This window comes from Heterocephalus glaber, unplaced genomic scaffold (genome assembly GCF_053883595.1).
Source record: "Heterocephalus glaber isolate CG9 unplaced genomic scaffold, H.glaber_assembly_v1.0 deba00000594, whole genome shotgun sequence".
NCBI classification, from domain to species: domain Eukaryota; kingdom Metazoa; phylum Chordata; class Mammalia; order Rodentia; family Bathyergidae; genus Heterocephalus; species Heterocephalus glaber.
Genome location: NW_028258151.1, coordinates 34699851 through 34718706, shown reverse-complemented (window position 1 = coordinate 34718706; position 18856 = coordinate 34699851). Strand labels below are relative to the sequence as shown.

At 53.0% G+C, this 18856-nt stretch overlaps 1 protein-coding gene across 1 annotated transcript in view; it reads right to left on the bottom strand.

Moving 5' to 3' along the window:
- Ptprj (protein tyrosine phosphatase receptor type J) overlaps nt 1–18856 on the bottom strand; it is a 71391-nt gene that overhangs the window by 26931 nt on the left and 25604 nt on the right. The window contains exons 2-8 of the mRNA XM_021264152.2: nt 17433–17451; nt 14642–14872; nt 10901–11167; nt 8671–8904; nt 7371–7610; nt 3415–3678; nt 854–1111 (exon numbers count right to left, since the gene is read on the bottom strand). Of these exons, the coding sequence (XP_021119811.1) occupies nt 854–1111; nt 3415–3678; nt 7371–7610; nt 8671–8904; nt 10901–11167; nt 14642–14872; nt 17433–17451 (1513 nt within the window). The remainder of the gene's footprint in view (nt 1–853; nt 1112–3414; nt 3679–7370; nt 7611–8670; nt 8905–10900; nt 11168–14641; nt 14873–17432; nt 17452–18856) is intronic.

Sequence of the window (18856 nt, the reverse complement as noted above, 5' to 3'; positions counted from 1 at the left end):
GCATAGTTCATTCACAGCACATCTAGACAAGCCCTTCCTAGGTGCTTCGTTCTCAAGGCTCCTTTATCTTCTTAAAAGTTCTTATTAAGGACCTCAGAGAATTTCTGCTCTCAGGAGTCACGTTTCTCACTATTGGCTGCACTGAAAATAAAAATAAGGGACTTTCTGTTAGCCGTGAAAGAGACAACGTCGACCCGAGTCACACAGCACCTGGAAAGCGCCACCTTGCACTGTGAGGAGGCGAGAGTAGAAAACACCCAGGGAGCAAGTCTGTGTGACCAGCGAAAAACACCACCCAGACCTTCCGGGCCACTGTGAAAACCTCTGGCCTCCCCTGGGGGTGGCAACTTGCAGTCAGAGCCAGGACATGTGTACTTCAGGGGCCCCACCATCAGCTCTCTGCTGCTACACTGAATTCTAATGCAAAGGCAACATGAGCAGGGTTGTGTGCCAGTAAAACCAGAGCTACAAAACACACGAGGGGCCACTGTAACCCACCGGCCCTGGTAGCTGGTCTGTGCAACAAAGGCAGGGGCGAGAATGATTGGGTGCCATGCTCACAATGGAAAGACAGTGAGCTGGCGTGTGAGAAAAAGCAGATCCAAAGCCACACAGACAAAACAACCCCAAGACTTAAAAAGCTGTGTGAGTGTGTGTGTGTGTGTGTGTGTGTATCCTAAAATTGTATCAGAAATTCATTCCGGTTGATGATTTTTTTGCTCTTGTTTTTGCTGCTCTGTATTTAATGACTAAAGATATTTTTAAGATTTTCCTCAATTAAAAGAAAAATATTTGGAAGACGTGACACCTACAAACCAGCCACTCTCTGACAACCACACAGCCACTTGCTTACCAGTCTGATTGCAGATGCCTGTGGGCTCCCCCACGGTCCCGTTGGGTCCTTGTGGGAATACTTTAAAACAGTAGTTGGTCGCAGGCTTAAGGCCTCGGATGAGAATCTCTGGACTGCTGGCTGTGTGGCTGTGAAATTCTCCAGATCCATCCCCAGTTGTGACAATCTTAAAGGACTTTGAGTCACTGCTGTGCCAGGCTAAGCCAATTTCCCTCGGGCCCACCTTTGTCACTCGAAGGTCAGACACTGGAAAAGGAGCTGTGGAGAGATGGTGTGGGGTGAGTGAAGGCTCCCTGTCCCGGGAGACGGTGACAACCCTCACAAAGCCCTCACACGGACGGACCCCAGACAGCTGCCCGGTGAGGACGCCGAGCTCACTGCTCCCCTCCAATCATAACTGCAGCACCAGCACCCTGGAAACTGCAGACTCCGGCCACGGAGAGGGCCCGGGGCCACGACACTGCAGACACTGCCAGAGTCACTCGCAGGACGAGTCAGCCGCCAAGGGCCCCCGCCCAAGGACAGGCTCTGGAGAGGACCCTGGCCCCCGCTGGCTGCTTCCTCCTGATGCACTTCTGAGCCTCCCTGAGCCTCTGTTCATGGGGGGCAGCACAGGCTGCTCTTGGCCCCCAAAATACACCCCACCTTTCCTTCATCCTGCATTCCCACACTTCTGTGTACATGGCTGTGGGGAATGGAGACTCCATTTCCCAGCCTCCCTTGCAGCTACGGGGAGCCATGGGAGCCGTGTGACCAAGCTACAGTCAATAGAATGGGAGGAATGAGAGCAGAAGCCCTGCAGGACTTCTAGGAAGTTGAGTCTGAAGGGCAGAGCTCTGCCTGGGGCCCTGTATCCTTCCTGGAACTGGAATGTGGACCTGATGGCTGGAGCTCTAGCTGCCTGGCTCCAGAACCAACACGGTGATGGTGGCAGCTTCCTGATCCTTGGCTGACAGCCCAGAACACAGCCTCTCGGACCCAGCAAGGACAGCTACAGTTTCCTAGTTCCTCACTCTGCTGATGGGGCCAAACAGGTGACGCTCCGTGTGAGTCGGCTCCACAGCCTTAGTGTGGGTCAGTTCTGGGGATGAGCTGAATCCTGTTCCCCAGTGGTATGGGCTGAATTGTGCTGAAGCCCTAAGCCCGCCCCTCAGGCTGGACTGTGTCTGCACACATCCTTCAACAGACAGCTGTCCATCTAGAGGTGAGCACCGGACCCCGACTGAGGATGCTCTGGAAAGACACAGCTGGCAGAGAGCCACCTGCAGGCTGAGAGCAGAGGTCTCAGGAGAAGCCATTCTGTCACCTGATATCCAAAGAGTCACCTCAGGAAGAACAAGAAACAAGTTTCTGCGGTCCAAGTCATAACAGCCCTAGCAAAGTCATCCATGTGCCTTTCAGTGGTTCTTTTTTTTTCAGTGGTTCTGTAAACTCCTGTTTTCTTTTTTTTCTTCCTTGTTTTTTTGGTACCAGGAATCGAACTCGAGACCTGGAGCTTGCAAGGCAGGTCGTGGAACCACTGAGCTAAATCCCTGACCCTCCTATTTTCAAGGATAAATCCATTTGGGCTTTAAACGGCTCACAGTTTTCTGTTCCCTGCAGCTGAGACCTGGATAACTCTCCTCCACCTCCATCCTGCCTAGCACTGGGCGGCTTTTCCCTGAGATAGAAACAAACTCCCACATTCCTGAAGCGACTGACCATGGGCTTGACACTCACAGCTGAACCTAATCCTAACGCATGCTGTAAGAAAGCCAAAAGTGAAGAAATGAAAGCAGATCTCATCTTCTCCCTAAAGCCAGCCCAAAAGACACCTGTAAGCAGGCAGCAGCGTGTGTGGACGGGGACGCCTGGGCTCCTGGTGGAGGGACTCGTGCAGGGTGAGCACTCCTGGGTCCTGGTCCCTGCTGTCTTCTGCTAGCTCCATGGATTTGGGCCAACTCTCAGCCATGCTAGGCTGAAGTTTTCTCATCTGTAACAGGAGCCCGACACCGGCCATGAAGACCCTCAGTGCTTGTGAAGCACAGGTGCTGCTGGCAGCCATGCTGCTGTGCTGCTGCCAGGCGCCCAGGGAACCATTACAGTGCCATGTCACACGGGGCACCTGCTTTCCAATGGGAAGTGTTGTATTTGCTACCCGGACCACCAGCTCATCTTTACAATCAAAGGATGAGGCACGCACTTCCTTCCACTGCCAGCATTCCACAGACACCAGGACATGAGCATCCGGGTCCTCCTCCCTGTCTCAATTCGCCCTGGGTCTGCACCTCAGCAGAAGAGCTGTGACAGAGCAGAGGTCTCGCCTCACCTCTGCGGCCCACCCAGTGTGACAGCCGCCTGCAGCCCCTCTCTCAGCCTCGGCTTCTTCAGCCAAACAAGAGGCCAATGCTACCCATGTCGCAGGGCTGCAGGGAGCAGAGGAACCGCGTCACAAGCAGCTCAGCAAGGGGTCGGGCTCAAGCAAGGACAGCCGTCATTCCTACCCCACCCTGAGGGGCAGGGCTCCCCAGGGACCCGAAGGGCTGCCACGCAGGACGGAGAGGAGGCGGCGGTAAACTCACTGGTGTACACCTGCAGGAAGCCCGGTGTGCCCTCCGCCCCTCGAAGGAGGGGACACACCGTGACGTGGTACAAAGTCCTGGAGTTGAGGCCGAGGATGTCAGCACGAGTTTCATCAGTGGTGAGGTTGAAGGACTCGGTGTCCCCAGCCACGTGGATCTCATAGGTGTAGGCAGAGGATGACCCGTTGTGCCGCATTTTCCAGGTCAGGCTCAGGCTGGTGGCATTGATGTTCACAGCTCTGATGTCAAACACCTGCTCGGAATCTGCAAAGACACAAGATGGTGAGTGACTAGCACCCAGACGGCTGCGCCAGAAGGGGAGAGAGCTGTCACCAGCGTGTGCCGTGGAGCCCTGGAAACACACTCAGTGCCTGCCCCTCCTCCTCCCCATTCACCCGGGACCAAGCGCCAACATGAGTCCCAGCCAGGAGCCCACACAGCCGACCCTTGGCCTCCTGTGTGAGCTGCCCATCCTTGAAACGACAGCTCACACGCAACAGGAATCACAGCTCACACACATGGATGGGGTGCACCTGGGTTCCGGGCCAGCTGTGTGTTCACTGCCAGGCAGGCCTGGGGGACCACTCAGCTCAGCTTCTTTGTGCGCGAAACAGGCTGATGATCCTACCCCACAGACAGGGTTGGTGAGAACACAGCTCACCCCCTGCCGGGCCCTGCTCTGTGCCCTAGGAGGCTAAGCCCAACGCAGGGCACCGCCAGGGCTGCCGTGCAGCCACGTGGCCTAGGAGCGGGAGGCGCTGAGCAACACGAGCGGGGCTGAGGTCCCGACCCGCCACCCCTGCTGGTCACACACCCTCCCAGGCTCCACCCTTGCTGGGTGTTTGAGCTGTGTCTAGCTGTCCCCCAAAGCCTCATCCGGTCATAGGGAGCACTTCTCAGAGGTGGCTGGATCTAGGGTGTGTGACGTCGGGATTGATTCCTGGTGCAGTGCTAGGATTACAGGGGGTGAGCGGAGCCTGGGTAAGACATGGGACAGGAAGAGCCTTGTCGGTTGGACTTGCTGGCTTGCTTTTGCTGCCTTCTGCCTGCCATGAACTGTTTCTCCTCTGCTGTGCCTCTCTGCCTTGCTGCTCTGCCCTGGAGCCAGCCAATTATGGACTGAAACCTCTACAAACTGTGAACTAAATAAACCTTTCCTCCTGTAACTCTGGGTGTCAGGTATTTTATCTCAGCAACGAGAAAAAAGTAACTATGACACTGGGCTCCAGGTGTCCTTAACCCTGCTCCACCTAACCAGCCACCTGCAAAACCCCAGGGGTGTGTGCATATGTGTGTGTGTGTGTTTGTTGCATGTACATACTTGTGTACATATGTATGAGTGTTACAACAGACTGAATATTTATGTCCCCTCAAAACTCACGAGCTGAAAGCTGCCCTGGTTGTGGTAACTTGTTATAGCAACCAAAACTGACTAAGCTGTGCTCTCTCTTTCTCCCTCCCCCCTACCCCGCCGAGGATATACAATAATTATTTATAAAGTGCTAAGCTACTTAAACACAGCCAGGATATGTATGTATTCAGACCACCAAGAGCCTGAAATACTATCATTACTTCTTTACTTTCATTTAAATTGCTTTAAAAAGCAAGAACCTAAGGCCCACACTAACCCACAGGACCCCTTTTAGCAAATCAAGGAGAGGGCCTGTGTCGGTCAGTGCTTCACCCCTGTGACAAAATGCCTGAGAAAAATCACTTCTTTGGCTCATGGTTTCAGAGGTTTCAGGCCATGGTTGGCTCCATCATCCCTGGGCCAGTGGTGGAAGTGGAAGGGGTGGTGGAGGAAAGCTGCTTGTCTCATGGAGGCCAGGAAGCAGAGAGAGGAAGAAAGGGCCAGGGATAAAATATAGCCCCTAGGGGCACTCCCTTCAGCTAGGCCCACTTCCTGAGTTCCCATCGCCTCCCAAAATGACCCATCAAATCGTGAACCTGTCAGTGAATGAATCCATTTATTAATCCATGTATTGATCCATCAATGAATTAATCATTGATGAGGACAGAGCCCTCATGATCCAATCACTTCCCCACCTCTGAACATGGCTGCCGTGGGGAGCAAGTACTCACACTGAGCCTGTGGGGAACATTCCAGGACCTTCCTCTGGAGGGACCCAGCCCGGGCTGACAGGTAAGGGGCACCCAGGCTGGATGTCAGCCCCAGTCACCCTGTCAGCCAGGGGTGGCCCTCCACACCTCACAGTCCCATATGGCAGCCCTGCCTGCTCCTCCAAACTCCTCTCTGAGGACCGAGCAGTGCCACCTGCCACCTGGCCAGCTCAGCACAGCCCCTGAGCAGCCTCCCCTGCACTGTGAGCATTACAAGAGGACAGGAAAAAGGTGAGGTGACCCAGGAAGATCCTCCTGCAGTGCAGACACCAGGAAAGCTGTGGTTCCCTCAGCTGACGGGACCCTCACCCACTTCCTCTCTGGCCCAGCCTGGAACCATCTGCAGGATTTCTAAACCCTGTGGTTCTCCTTTCTCTAAGAGCGAGGGAGAGATCGTTCTCAAAGCATACACACAGCATCACTCTAGAAATTGAATCCAGCCCTCTGGAACAAGCAAGGTCCTCAGGACATCACCAAATCCACTGCCCTCCTTACCCAGCATTCCCTCATCCCAGCTTCAGTCTTCAGCTTCTGGGGCCTGGGACCCTAGGCCTCCCTCCCAGTTGGGCCCTACTGGGCAATTTTTGTTTGGGTTGGGCTGGGTTGGGCTGGGTTGGGTTGGTTTGGTTTTGTGGTCCTGGCTATTGAACCTAGCCCTTTTTTATTTTTTATTTTGAGACAGAGCCTCACTAAGTCATTAAGTTCCCCAACGTGGGCTCAAACTTGCAATCCTCCTGTCTCAGCCTCCCACAATGCTTGCAAGCTCCTGGGTGGGAAGACCTGCTGTCACCCACAGCTGCCAGGGGACAGCACCTCCCTCTTCCAGCACAGCTACCCGGCCAGCAGGTGCGTGACACACTCTCCCTCCAGGGACTGTGAATCTGAGGCTGTTACTGGATCGAGTGTGGCCCAGGCCTCCAGGGTCTCCTGGGTGCCAGGCTGTTTCTGGCCCTGGTCTGCCAACTGAACTCAGGAAACTGAGCCCGTGCCGGGCTTGCTGGGTAAGGGGACCCCCGTTGGTTCATGCTGCCGGCTGCCAAGTCCCCAGGATGGTGACACTGAGACATTTGTCCCTGAGCTCACGGGGCCCAACCAGGTTCTCCACGCACTGAGTCCCTACACCCTGTCCACAGCACAGGCTCCGGGGAGCAGGGCCCAGGAGTTTCTGTGCCCTCTCGTCAGCACCAAGCCCCTGGGGATGGTTTAGACCTAAAGTGTCCCCCAAGGCCTCCTGTGTGTGGAGGGCGATGGGATCACGGGCACCACCTCATCAGGGAGTCATCCATCAGCCAGCTCACAGCTGCGAGCCCTCAGGAGGGGTCCCCTGGGCGTGCCTGTAAGGGTTCACTCTCGTCCCCTCCGACGCTTCCTGCTGCCGTGGAGCCAGCCCTGGGCTGAAACCGTGAGCCAAAACCAACCTCTTCTCCCACAAGCCATGGGTGCTGGGCATGGTGTCCCAGCCACGGGTCAGGGCCGAGACGCCTCCGAATCCCGTCAGAGTCACAGAGCGGACGGAGCCTGCGGAGTCGGCTAGGACCCAGCACTGAGCACGACCGCAGCCGTCTCGACAGAAAGCCGAGCACGGATTTCGGAGGCCAGAAAGGGAGAAATTTGCCAATGACTAAAGATGGCACCAGCTGTCCCTGGGGCTCCTCTCCGAGGCCGGGCGACAGCAGGAGGCAGCCGAGGACTCCCTGAGCTCCCTAAAAGCCACACCACAGAGGCCAAGCAGGAAGGGGCTCCCGGGTCCCGGCTGTCCAAAACCTCCCAACAAGGGAGCTGGCTGCTCAGCGAGACGGCGCCGGCAGGGGGCGCAGCCCTGCGCGTGCACGCACTTGTCCGGAAGTCGACGTCCCGCGGTTGTCCCTCCGTGCCGTCCGCCGCCCGAGGGTAAACGGTGGCGCTGTACTGCGTGTCCAGCTTCAGCCCCGAGATGAGGACTTCCGTGTCTCCGGTCTCCGGGCCAGAGGCCGGGCCCGTGTGCTCCAGGCGGTACAGGATCCGATCCGCAGGGACGGAGAGGCTGCTGCTGGGCTGGGCCGGGCTTCCTGGGCCGCTCACTGCACCACCGGAGTCTGCGTCACGCAGGAGACCAGGACATTAACCTCGAGAGACACACGGCTCCTTCCAGCGCCCCTCACCCCCAAGATGACACATCCCACGAGGCCCACAGCTGGCACTCCATAAATATCTATTCCCTCCTCCCCCGGAGCGATCTGCTCTCCGAAACGGCCCCAATATTTCACTGCGCTGTCGCTCCAGGAACACCCGGACACTCTGCCTCTCTCGACGCCGCGGTTTTGGACCTTTTTTTGTTTTGTTTTGTCTTTTGGAGTTTGGGGTTTCACTATGTAGCACAGGCTGACCTCAAACTCAGGGCAATCTTCCTGCCTCAGCCTCCTGAGTGCTGGGATGACAGGTGTGTACCACCCCACCCAGTTTGAACCATTTTCCCTTCTTTGGGACAGGATCTTCTCCCACCCCAACAGGGTTTTCTAGGGACAGTTTCGTGATTCAGACTTGGCTAACAAAAGCCCACTCAAGGATCGCTTCCCCTGGACATAGGAGTGGCTGGCGGCCACTTCCCCTAGCCACACGGAGGAAGCCGACACACAGAAGGGCAGGGAGGCGAGCTGAGAACAGCCCATCTGTCTCTGCAGCAGATAGGCAGGCATGCGCCACACATGCTTTTTTCGTGGGAGCTATGTAAAGTCTGGCTTCCGTCTGCCACTCGCAACCGAGAACCTTAGTGCCCACTCCGTAGTGGGAAATGGGGCCTAGGTCCGCACCCTCCCCATCTCACTGGAAACATGACAGCATCTGCCCTTTACCCGCTGGAGCCCCTTTTCTCAAGGGATGGGATGAGCTCCTCCGTGAACCCCGCACGGGGCCTGCTGTGCACACAGCGGAAGATCCAAAGCCCCAGGGCCCCTTGCTTTCCTGGTGCCTGGCTCTCATGTTTCAAGGTCCAGAGCCATCCTGAGCCCCATGCCTCCTCCCGTCCTATAAACAAGCGAGGGACCTAACTGCCTGGAGGGAGAGCCCTCTACCAAGTCTAAAGCCTAAGCCTGTACAACATAAGAATGATATTTTTTAAACCTATTTAGTTACAGGAAGTCAAATCTTGTAACTCACCCGAGCTACTTGCCATGACCCGGGTTTCGCTCTGCGTCTCATCCAACCATGGAAGACTGAGGACAACTCGCTGAAACCCGGGCTGCAGGTCTGAAATGTTGGTCGGCGTCTCTGGGCTTCCAACCGTTTCAAGAAGCAGCCGGCAGGAGGCAGTGCCGTTGTCGCTGCCCCAGATGAGGACAACCTGTGTCTGCCCCATGAAGGCCACGTGCAGACCCCACACCGGAAGAGGCTCTGTGGACAAACACATGGGGACATTCTTGGGCTCAGTGTCAGCTTCCGTGAGCTCAGCAATGGCGCCCTAGGCCCCTGAGAGCACGTCAGAGTCCCTGGGCTTTCATCACCCCAGCAGAGGAAGCTCAGACATAAAGGGGAAGGAGTAAACCTTAATGCTGAGGTCATTCAGGGCCTGTACGGGTCTTCAAGACAAACCCCAACAGTGACTTAGACTCTGCTTTAAAGGTCCCCAAACATCAACCTTTAATTTCAGCTGCTTCCGACATCAAGAGCAGAGTAGCAAAAGGAATCACTGCCTGCCTTGTCTCAGGCCTCCCTTCAAGACCACGCCGCAGAAGTGTTTTACAGGACAGAGACCCTGGCACCAGGCTGCATTCCTGAGCTCTGGCCCAAGGCAATTTTCAGGAAAGCTCCCCAGCACCTCCGCCCAAGCCCCTGCCCAGTGCGACATAAATCAAAACACTTCAGCCAAAATGACATTCGGGAGACAAGGACTGGGTGCAGCTGGCTTGGTCAGAGCACGCACTCTGCTGATAGCAGGGCCCAGAGCCCAACCGCTAGGCCCAAACACAGGGGGTGTCAGAGACAGAGAGGCAGAGAGACAGAGAGACAGAGAGAGCCCTGCCCGAGGTCGGGGGGGCTGAAGAGAAAAACCCCGCACCCTGCAACGTGGAAACAAGGGGATCTGCCCTGTGCCCTGATTCCCACATCAGATATCTCCGATGCAAGATCTCTGAGTCACCCATTCCCTTGCATTTCTATGTGGTTCACTTCTCTTTGGTTTGGTTCAGTTTGGCAGGCTGAGGACTCACTCGCCAGGCAACCACTCTACCTACCGCTAGGGCTTTGTCCTTAGCCCTCATTATATTATTGTTGTTATTGTTGTTGTTGTTTTCAGTGTTGGCCTTCTGAACAATATTCTATCTAAAGAAATAGTTTTCTAGCTACAGAAAAACGTATGTCAAAACTCAGTGGTCTATGGGGCTGGGGATTTAGCTCAGTGGTTTTACCACCTGCTGCGCAAGCACAAGGACCCAAGTTCGATCCCCAGTACCAAAAAATAAGTAAATAAATAAAACTCAGTGGTCTAGCTGGGGATTTAGCTCAGTGGCATTGTGCCTGTCTCACAAGCACAAGGTCCTGAGTTCAATCCCCAGTACTGGAAAAAAAAACCTCAGTGGTGCAGAAGGGATGCTATGCTGGACCTACCTCACTTCAAGCCATGAGATCCAAGGTCAGGCTTCTGTGGCCTCCACCAGCCAGGAAGATCACACACGCATCCACACACACACATACATGCACACACACACACCACACATACACACATACACACACCACCAACCAGGAAACCAACAGATGACCTCTATTTTCTTCTTGCCTTAAAAAGAGCAGCTCATCTGTTGGTCACTAGTTCTTCATTTTTAGTTCTTTTCAGCTTAAAAAAAACCCAGCTAAATCTGCAGGTATAAGAGGTGGCTCAGGGTCCTGACCCCTAAGCTACGCCACAGTCTAAGCTGCCTGGTCTTAACGTCCAACATCACAGAGCTCCCACCTCACTCGAAACACACACTTTCCTGCGAAGCACACTGGAAAACGGATGTAGTCTCAGTTTCCCGAGGAGCTGAGCAAAACAGGAACTGCTGATGTCATCAGAGCATCCTTCTAAGGGGATCTTGAGCCAGAAGCACTGCAGAAAGGTAGGTGGGAGCCACTGACAACAAACTGGGATTTTAAAAATAAAACAAGTGGAAACAGGCAAAACTTCCAGCTGGGCGTGGTGGTACTCGCCCTTCATCTTAGCACTTGGGAGGCTGAGGCAGGAGGATCACTGGGAGTTTCAGGCCAGCCTGAGTTATGTAGCGAGACCCTGTCTCAAAACCCAAAAATACTACAGGATCTGTCTCCCTGATCCAGCAGGCAATGGGATGGACACGGCTGGAGGACTTAGGATAAGAAACAGTTGGTGGCCGTGGCTGGGAGCCAGTTATCTTACCTGTTGTGACATTTTTGGAGGTGGGCTTTCCCCAGGTCTTATTGTCTCTTCCCAGAGATATGGAGAATGTGTACGCAGTCGCCGGACGCAAGCCTGTGACGTTGTACCTTGTTTGCTGGGTGCTGACTGATGTGTTGCTCCTCTCTTCCTCTATCCTATACCAGAACTCAGAAGTGCCTGGGTTTTCCTTTTCCCACATTAGGACCACACTGGTGGGACGGATGGAAAGCACTTCAATGTCAGACACGACCCCAGGTGCCTCAAACACTGTTTTCAAGAAACAAAAATGAAAAAGTACATTAAAAGATGTAAGAGGAAAAAAAATGTAAGAGGAAGGGATTTAGCTCAGTGATTCCACTGCCTGCCTCACAAGCTCAAGGATCCAAGTTCGATTCGCTGGTACCAAAAAAAAAAAGACAAGGACACTCCTGGAACCCAGGTCTGTCTCAAAAGCCTGCTCCCCTCAGGAGCAGTGAGCTGGACTTGGCCCCTAAAACTTCCCAGACTCTGGTTCCTCACTGAGTCAAGCTCCCCTAGCACACCTCACCACATGCAAAAGAGTGTCATCAAGTCCTGAGATGGATAAACAAGATCACTACGTTTGGGTTTGGTTTTTTGTTTTGGCAGTGCTGGGGATTGAACCCAGGGCCTTTGCACTGAGCTACATCCCAGACCTTTTTTGACAGAAGCTCTCACTAAGTTGCCCAGGCTGGGCTCAAACACGATCCCCCACCCCTTCTCCCAGAGGCCTGCACCACTGCGCCTGGCCTGGAGGTTTTAAAATCTAGGTTCAGACTCCAAACCCAGTGGTCAGAAGTAGTCTTGTCACAGCACGAAGTCTCTCATCTCACAGAACTGCAGCGTCAGCATCTGTGAAACTGCAGATGGGTGAGATCTTAAACCAGCAGGACTCATGGGGTACACCTGGAACCCAGCACTCAGGAGGCTGAGGCAGAAAGCTTCAAGTTCAAGGTCAGCCTGACTACACAGTGAGACCCCTGTCTCAAAAACCAAACAAACAGGGCCAGGGATTTAGCTCAGTGGTTTCGCTGCCTGCTGCACAAGTGCAAAGACCCGAGTTCGATCCCCGGTACCAAAAAAAAAAAAAATTAAAACCAAACAAAGAAACAAAAAAAGGACCTTAAAGCAATGGAGGCCATCATGGTTATTGGCAGTGAAACTACCAAATGGACACTTGCTGATTAAACTCAAGATGGATGAGGAGCCATAAGAAAGAGAAATAAGCACAGGCAGTCGGGCCTTACCCTCAAGGGCCTGGAATTGAACCTAAAAGAGTGAAGGCTGCCTGGGAAGAGCTTCTTGGTGCGAGCACAGATTACAGGAGACGAAAGAGCCCCGGGACCCGGCTCTGGGGACTGGGCACATCCCAGACGTGGCCTCAGGTGTTCTCCAAGCACCTCCTGGACTCTACCCGGCCACAGCTCCACAGGGAAGAAACCAGCTGGGGCCAGTGCTGTCTCGCCCAGGGCTTCTGCATGGTTTTTGCTTTCACTTTTTCCAGGTCTCTGTCAAGGTTACCACTTCCAGTCACTCGCTGGCTGCCGCACTCACTGCCTGGAGTCCTTGCCCTGACTGTCCTGAGCTCACGGAGCTTCTCAGAGGCAGCATTTGGATCCCTCTGGGTCAGTCCCTGGCACTCCCTTCGGTCTCCCTGGCGGCCCTTTCCCTGGCTGTTCCCAATCTTGGTGCCAACCCAGCCCCAGTGTGGCCACTCCGCCACCGGGGGACGCCCTAAGCCCAGGACCACACTGTTGAAAACCAACAACAATGAACACCATTTCTCTCACTGGAAACTGCTACAGTTTTCTTGTATTGCCCTAGCAATATTTCAATGATTATTCTGTCAAGATAACTGATATTACCCTTGCAGAACTAACAAAAGTACTGCATCGCAAAGTTGCTTATGACAAATTATAAAAATAATCTACCTGCCCAGCATTTGAGAGGTTAAATAATTCAGTAAGACCTCTAGACAGTTTTAAAACTGTATCTCGGGACTCATTTGTACTCTTTAGTATATGTGCTGCCAAAGCAAGCACCTCATTTGATACTCTTAAAAAATCACTAAGGATCTCAGAATGTTTGCTTATGTTTGTCAGTATTTACTGCATTACAAATAAATAAGGAAAAAGTTTAAACATAAGAATATACAAACCAGGCGTGGTAGTGCACACCTGTAATCCCAACACCCAGGAGGCTGAGACAGGAGGATCACTGTGAGTTTAAGGCCAGCCTAGGCTATATAGTGAGTTCAAGGCCAACCTGAACTACCATAGCAAGACCCTGTTTCAAAAATATATATATACAGGGCCAGGGATTTAGTTCAGGGGTTTTGCAGCCTGCTGCGCAAGCGCAAGGACCTGAGTTTGATCCCTGGTACCAAAAAATATATATATATATTTATATATATGTAGGCTGGGGATTTAGCTCAGTGGTTCTGGCGCCTGCCTAACAAGCACAAGGTCCTGAGTTCAATCCCCAGTACCAAAAAAAAAAAAAGAAAAGAAAAAATATACATATAGAATGTAGCTCAGTGGCACTGCACCTGCCTGGCAAGTACAAGGGCCTGAGTTCCAAAAAAGAAAAGAAAAAAAAAAAAAAAAAAAAAAAAAATATATATATATATATATATATATATATATACACAAACATACATTTATTTGCCATTAGAGTGACAATTATGAGTAAATAAGGAACATTTCAGTGCTGTTATGATAAATAATACTTCTCAGAATCCTTTAAGAAAATAGGGGACAGGGGTCTCTGGACCATACTTAGAACCACTGGTCTACCCCAAGGATCTGAAAACTTTTTCTGAACAAATATGTCAGACTTTACAAGCCATAAATCTCTCTGTTGTTCCTCCTCAATTTTAGTGTGAACTCAGCCACAGAGAACAGACAAGTACACATGGCCATGTTGCAAAAATACTTTATCTACAGGGCCAGGGATTTAGCTCAGTGGTTTCGCCACCTACTGCACAAGCGCAAGGACCCAAGTTCAATCCCCATACCAAAAAAAAAAAATTTATCTACGAAACCTGCAGTGGGCCGGTTTATGAACATGGACCATCATTATCTGTCTTGAGTCAGACAATGGAATGTCAGACAGGTTACAATTATGCTATAAAAATATTCATACTGGGGCCAGGGATGTAGCCTAGTGGCGCCTTGCCTGCCTGGCAAGCACAAGGTCCTGAGTTCGATCCCTGGTACCAAAAAAAAATTTTTCATATTGGCAGAGAACAGGTTAAACTAGGTAGTGAGAAGAAAGCAGACAACAAAAACACATGTAAGACATAACCTCAATGTTTGTAAGAGAAAAAACTTACATGTATATTTTCAAATCATAAAATAACACATCAAAATATCAATTTTCTTTTGGAGGCAGGATGTCACTGAGTTGTAAAGTCACCCACCTGGGCTCTAACTTGAGCTCCTCCTGCCTCGGCCTTCTACAGTGCTGGGATTATGGATGGGCACCAGCATGTTCAGCTAAAAGGTACCAGTGACCATTTCTGACTGAAAGATTACGTATGATTTCTTTTTGCTGGTATGTATTTTATATTATGAATAGGTATTACTGTCATTATGAATATTTTCTAAGGTTTTTATTAGGTAATTAAAAGAAAACAGTATTTGGAAATCAGGACAGCTTTAAACTGAACTGCTTTCCTTTCAGGAGCATAGCGGAGGGCAACAGCATGGCCTCATTGCTTACCGGAGCTGTCAGCTGTCGGCGATGTCCCTTCAGCCCTGCCGGGCGTGGGTGCGAGGGTGACAGGAGAGGCGCTGGTCCCCAGCGTGGGGCGGCTCTGCCAGGCTTCTCCAGCTCCCTCTGTGGCTCTGACGGTGGGATCCGTCACCGGGCCATCACTGCCCAACATCCAAATCATCGCTGTTGTGCTGACGTTCGTCGTGGTCAGTGGAGCGCCAGACACTGCAGCCAGGGCTGTGGAGAGACGGTGTGGGGTGAGTGAAGGCTCCCTGTCCCGGGAGACGGTGACAATTCTCACAAAGCCCTCACACCGACGGACCCCAGACAGCTGCCCGGTGAGGACGCCGAGCTCGCTGCTCCCCTCCAATCATAACTGCAGCACCAGCACCCTGGAAACTGCAGACTCCGGCCACGGAGAGGGCCCGGGGCCACGACACTGCAGACACTGCCAGAGTCACTCGCAGGACAAGTCAGCCGCCAAGGGCCCCCCCCGCCCAAGGACAGGCTCTGGAGAGGACCCTGGCCCCCGCTGGCTGCTTCCTCCTGATGCACTTCTGAGCCTCCCTGAGCCTCTGTTCATGGGGGGGGGGGGGGGAGCACAGGCTGCTCTTGGCCCCCAAAATACACCCCACCTTTCCTTCATCCTGCATTCCCACACTTCTGTGTACATGGCTGTGGGGAATGGAGACTCCATTTCCCAGCCTCCCTTGTAGCTACGGGGAGCCATGGGAGCCGTGTGACCAAGCTACAGCCAATAGAATGGGAGGAATGAGAGCAGAAGCCCTGCAGGACTTCTAGGAAGTTGAGTCTGAAGGGCAGAGCTCTGCCTGGGGCCCTGCATCCTTCCTGGAACTGGAATGTGGACCTGATGGCTGGAGCTCTGGCTGCCTGGCTCCAGAACCAACACGGTGATGGTGGCAGCTTCCTGATCCTAGGCTGACAGCCCAGAACACAGCCTCTGGGACCCAGCAAGGACAGCTACAGTTTCCTAGTTCCTCACTCTGCTGATGGGGCCAAACAGGTGACGCTCCGTGTGAGTCGGCTCCACAGCCTTAGTGTGGGTCAGTTCTGGGGATGAGCTGAATCCTGTTCCCCAGTGGTATGGGCTGAACTGTGCTGAAGCCCTAAGCCCGCCCCTCAGGCTGGACTGTGTCTGCACACGTCCTTCATCAGACAGCTGTCCATCTAGAGGTCAGCACTGGACCCGGACTGAGGATTCCCAGGAAAGACGCAGCGGTGCAGAGAGCCACCTGCAGGCCGGGAGCAGAGGCCTCAGGAGAAGTCGCAGCTCTGGCCCCGAAGTCCCTGTGAGTGCGTGCATGCGTGTGTGTGTCCGGGGCAGCCCCGGCACACTGCGGCACCTTCTTCTCCCCCACCCCTGGATTCCGCTTCACAGGACGTAGCCCTGTAGGTTTGCTCAGCTCCACCTCCTGCACCCCGTCCTACCAACATCGCTTCCCAGTGAACAGCGGGACTTGGCCATGGCTGCATGCGGAGATCCTGAGCTCTGCATAATTACCGTTATTACCAAAATTGGCTTTATTAGGAGGTGTCAGTGAGGCCTGCCCCTGTGGAGGGCACTGTGAGAGCAATCTCTTTTATCTGTGTAGTTCACAGAATTTGGAATTTTTCCAAGCAGAAATAAAATGTTCCCCAATTTTAAGGACAATCAACAGCTACCTTTTTAATTTTTCACAAAAAATATTTTTTTAAAAACTATTAACTGTTGGGTGTGGTGGCAAACACCTGTAATCCCAGCACTCAGGACGCTGAGGCAGGAGGATCGCTGTGAGTTCGAGGCCAGCCTGGGCTACATGGTGAGACCCTGTCTCAAAAAACCAAAACAAAAAAACAATTGACTACCATTATCTTTATGTCCTATTGAAACATCTTATGACCAAAAATAATTAGTGAGGCCATAATCCTGGAATGGGTGGTGCTTTCAAATGCTGCATATTAAGCTTCATGGGAAACCTGCCATTCTATACTTATTTTTCTCATTTTGTTATAAGATCAGGGAATGAACCATCTCCAGCCAGCAGCCAGAACTTAGCCTTACATGTCACGTGTCAGAGGTCACGATTTGTTTTTCAGGATCCTGGGACCAGGCCTAGAGCCGGGCACAGGACAGTACACCCAGCCCAGTCTCCCGAGTAAAAGCAAAAGGCACAGGAGGCCACTTCCTGTTCCCCAGAGGTTAGACAACATAGAATCTACATCATTTTTTAAATGCAGCAAGGTATCAGCGCAAGAGCAGCACAGCAACAAGAAAATACATAGGGGAAGCTGCACATAAAATATAAAAGTAGCCTATTACTTTTTTCATTAAGTTAAATCACCCATGAGTATAAGTCAGCAAAACGGAAAAAAAAAAATCACTTTTTGTTTTGGTTTTTTGAGACAAGGTCTTACTATATAGCCCAGCTGGCCTTGAACTCACAGTGATCCCCCTGCCTCAGCCTCCCAAGTGCTGAGATTACAGGCACTGACTGTGCCTGGTTCTGAAAAATCACTTATTTTTAAGACAAGGTTTGCATTACATTGCCCAGGCTGGCCCCAAACTCCATCCCAAGTAGCTGGGACTGCAGGTGCATCATAGAAAATATAACTTTTCATAGTGAGGACCGCACAGTCCTCTGAATTCGACTTCCTCGGCTGTTTCCACCCTAACCCCACTTCTGAGGAGACGCTGCAGAGGGTTTCCCCTCCATCCCTTCCGCGATTTTTCCCGTTCGCTGTGACTCTCGCTGTGCCCACGAGGGGGCGGTCGCGCGGCGGGGACAGCGGCACTCACCCTCTGGGACGCACAGGAGCTGCAAGAGAACAGACAGGAGGTCAGCGCCTGGGCCCTGCAGGGAAACTGTGCCACAAGGCCCGGGCTGCAGAGTCAAGCTCTTCCGGAGCAGGACAGCACATCCCTCCCCAAGCCGCGCCCTCCCCGCCCACAGGAGGAGGCGCCACAACCCACAACCCAGGCCTGGGGCCCGGGAGTCGGACTCCAAGAGCCTACAGCAAGCCCGGTACAGCGGCGCACGCCCATCATCTCAGCGCTCCGGAGACTGAGGCAGGAGGGTTGCCACCAGTTCGAGGCCAGCCTGAGCTACATAGCGAGACCCCGTCCCCCCCTCCCCAGAAAAATAAACAAAAAAAAGAGGGGGCAAACTGAAGGAGGAGTGGCCGCTGGCCTCTATTTGTGTCCTGAAGTCGAAGCCCAATCAGCAGAGAATCCGGGGCAGAATATTTGGGTCACACCTCGGTGGGCCATGCTCTCCCCTTTCTGTTCCCTCTCCTTGCCTCCCTGGACTTGACTTCCCAAATAACTCGTCAGCACTGGCCTCCGAGCCCGAGGGATCTAAGGGACTCAGGCCAAGACACAGAAAAAGACTCAAGAGTCTGCAAGGGGGGCCCCTGGGGAACAGCGTCCTCACTGATGGGGGGAAAAGGAGGAAAAATGCCACCTTGCTGTGGTGGAGTCCATGGGATCCATCTGTGATGTCTGGGGCTGTTGCAGCCGCTCTGTGAGCAGAAAACACCCACCTGCGAGGTGGCTGAGAGGAACCAGAGACAAGGCCTGTTCCTTGAGCTGCTGAATCAGCCAACTCTAGACCCTTCTGCCTCCAGACACAAAATGCCCCTTACTGCTTTAACTGCGCGTGTTCAAGTCATCTGTTATTTGCAAGAAAAGTGCCTTAGCGATCAGAACGACAGAGCAAGGGATCTGATGTTCACATTCACTTTCCTTTTACAGAGGAAAAAACTGCAAAGCCAATGATGCCTTGTCCAGAACCGCAGGAGATACATCTGGAACCGTGGGGGTCAGCCAGACTCCCCTCCCCCTTCCACTTGATGCCCATAAATGATACCCACAGGACGCTTGGCAGGGTTCCTACGGTTTGTAAGGAATACAGTCAACAGAAAGTGCATCTTCCTAAAAGTCAATCAAAGACAAACTCTGGATGGGGCTAAGACCAGAGGCAACCAGTTCCCAATGTTGTGCACTGAGAAAAAGTTCATTGCAGAGCAGAGGAAGTCTGTTGACACTCTACAGCCCAAACAGCTGGGTGTGGCGGGAAGAGGACCTTGGCCTTGCCCTGCAATGGCTTGGGCTCTGCAGAAAAAGCCCCGCTGCCGCCATGAGTGACTCCCGGGGTCCAAGCAGGAGAGGAAGCAAGTGTCCCCGGCTCCTCCTCTGTGAACCCGTGGGAACCCTGGGCGACA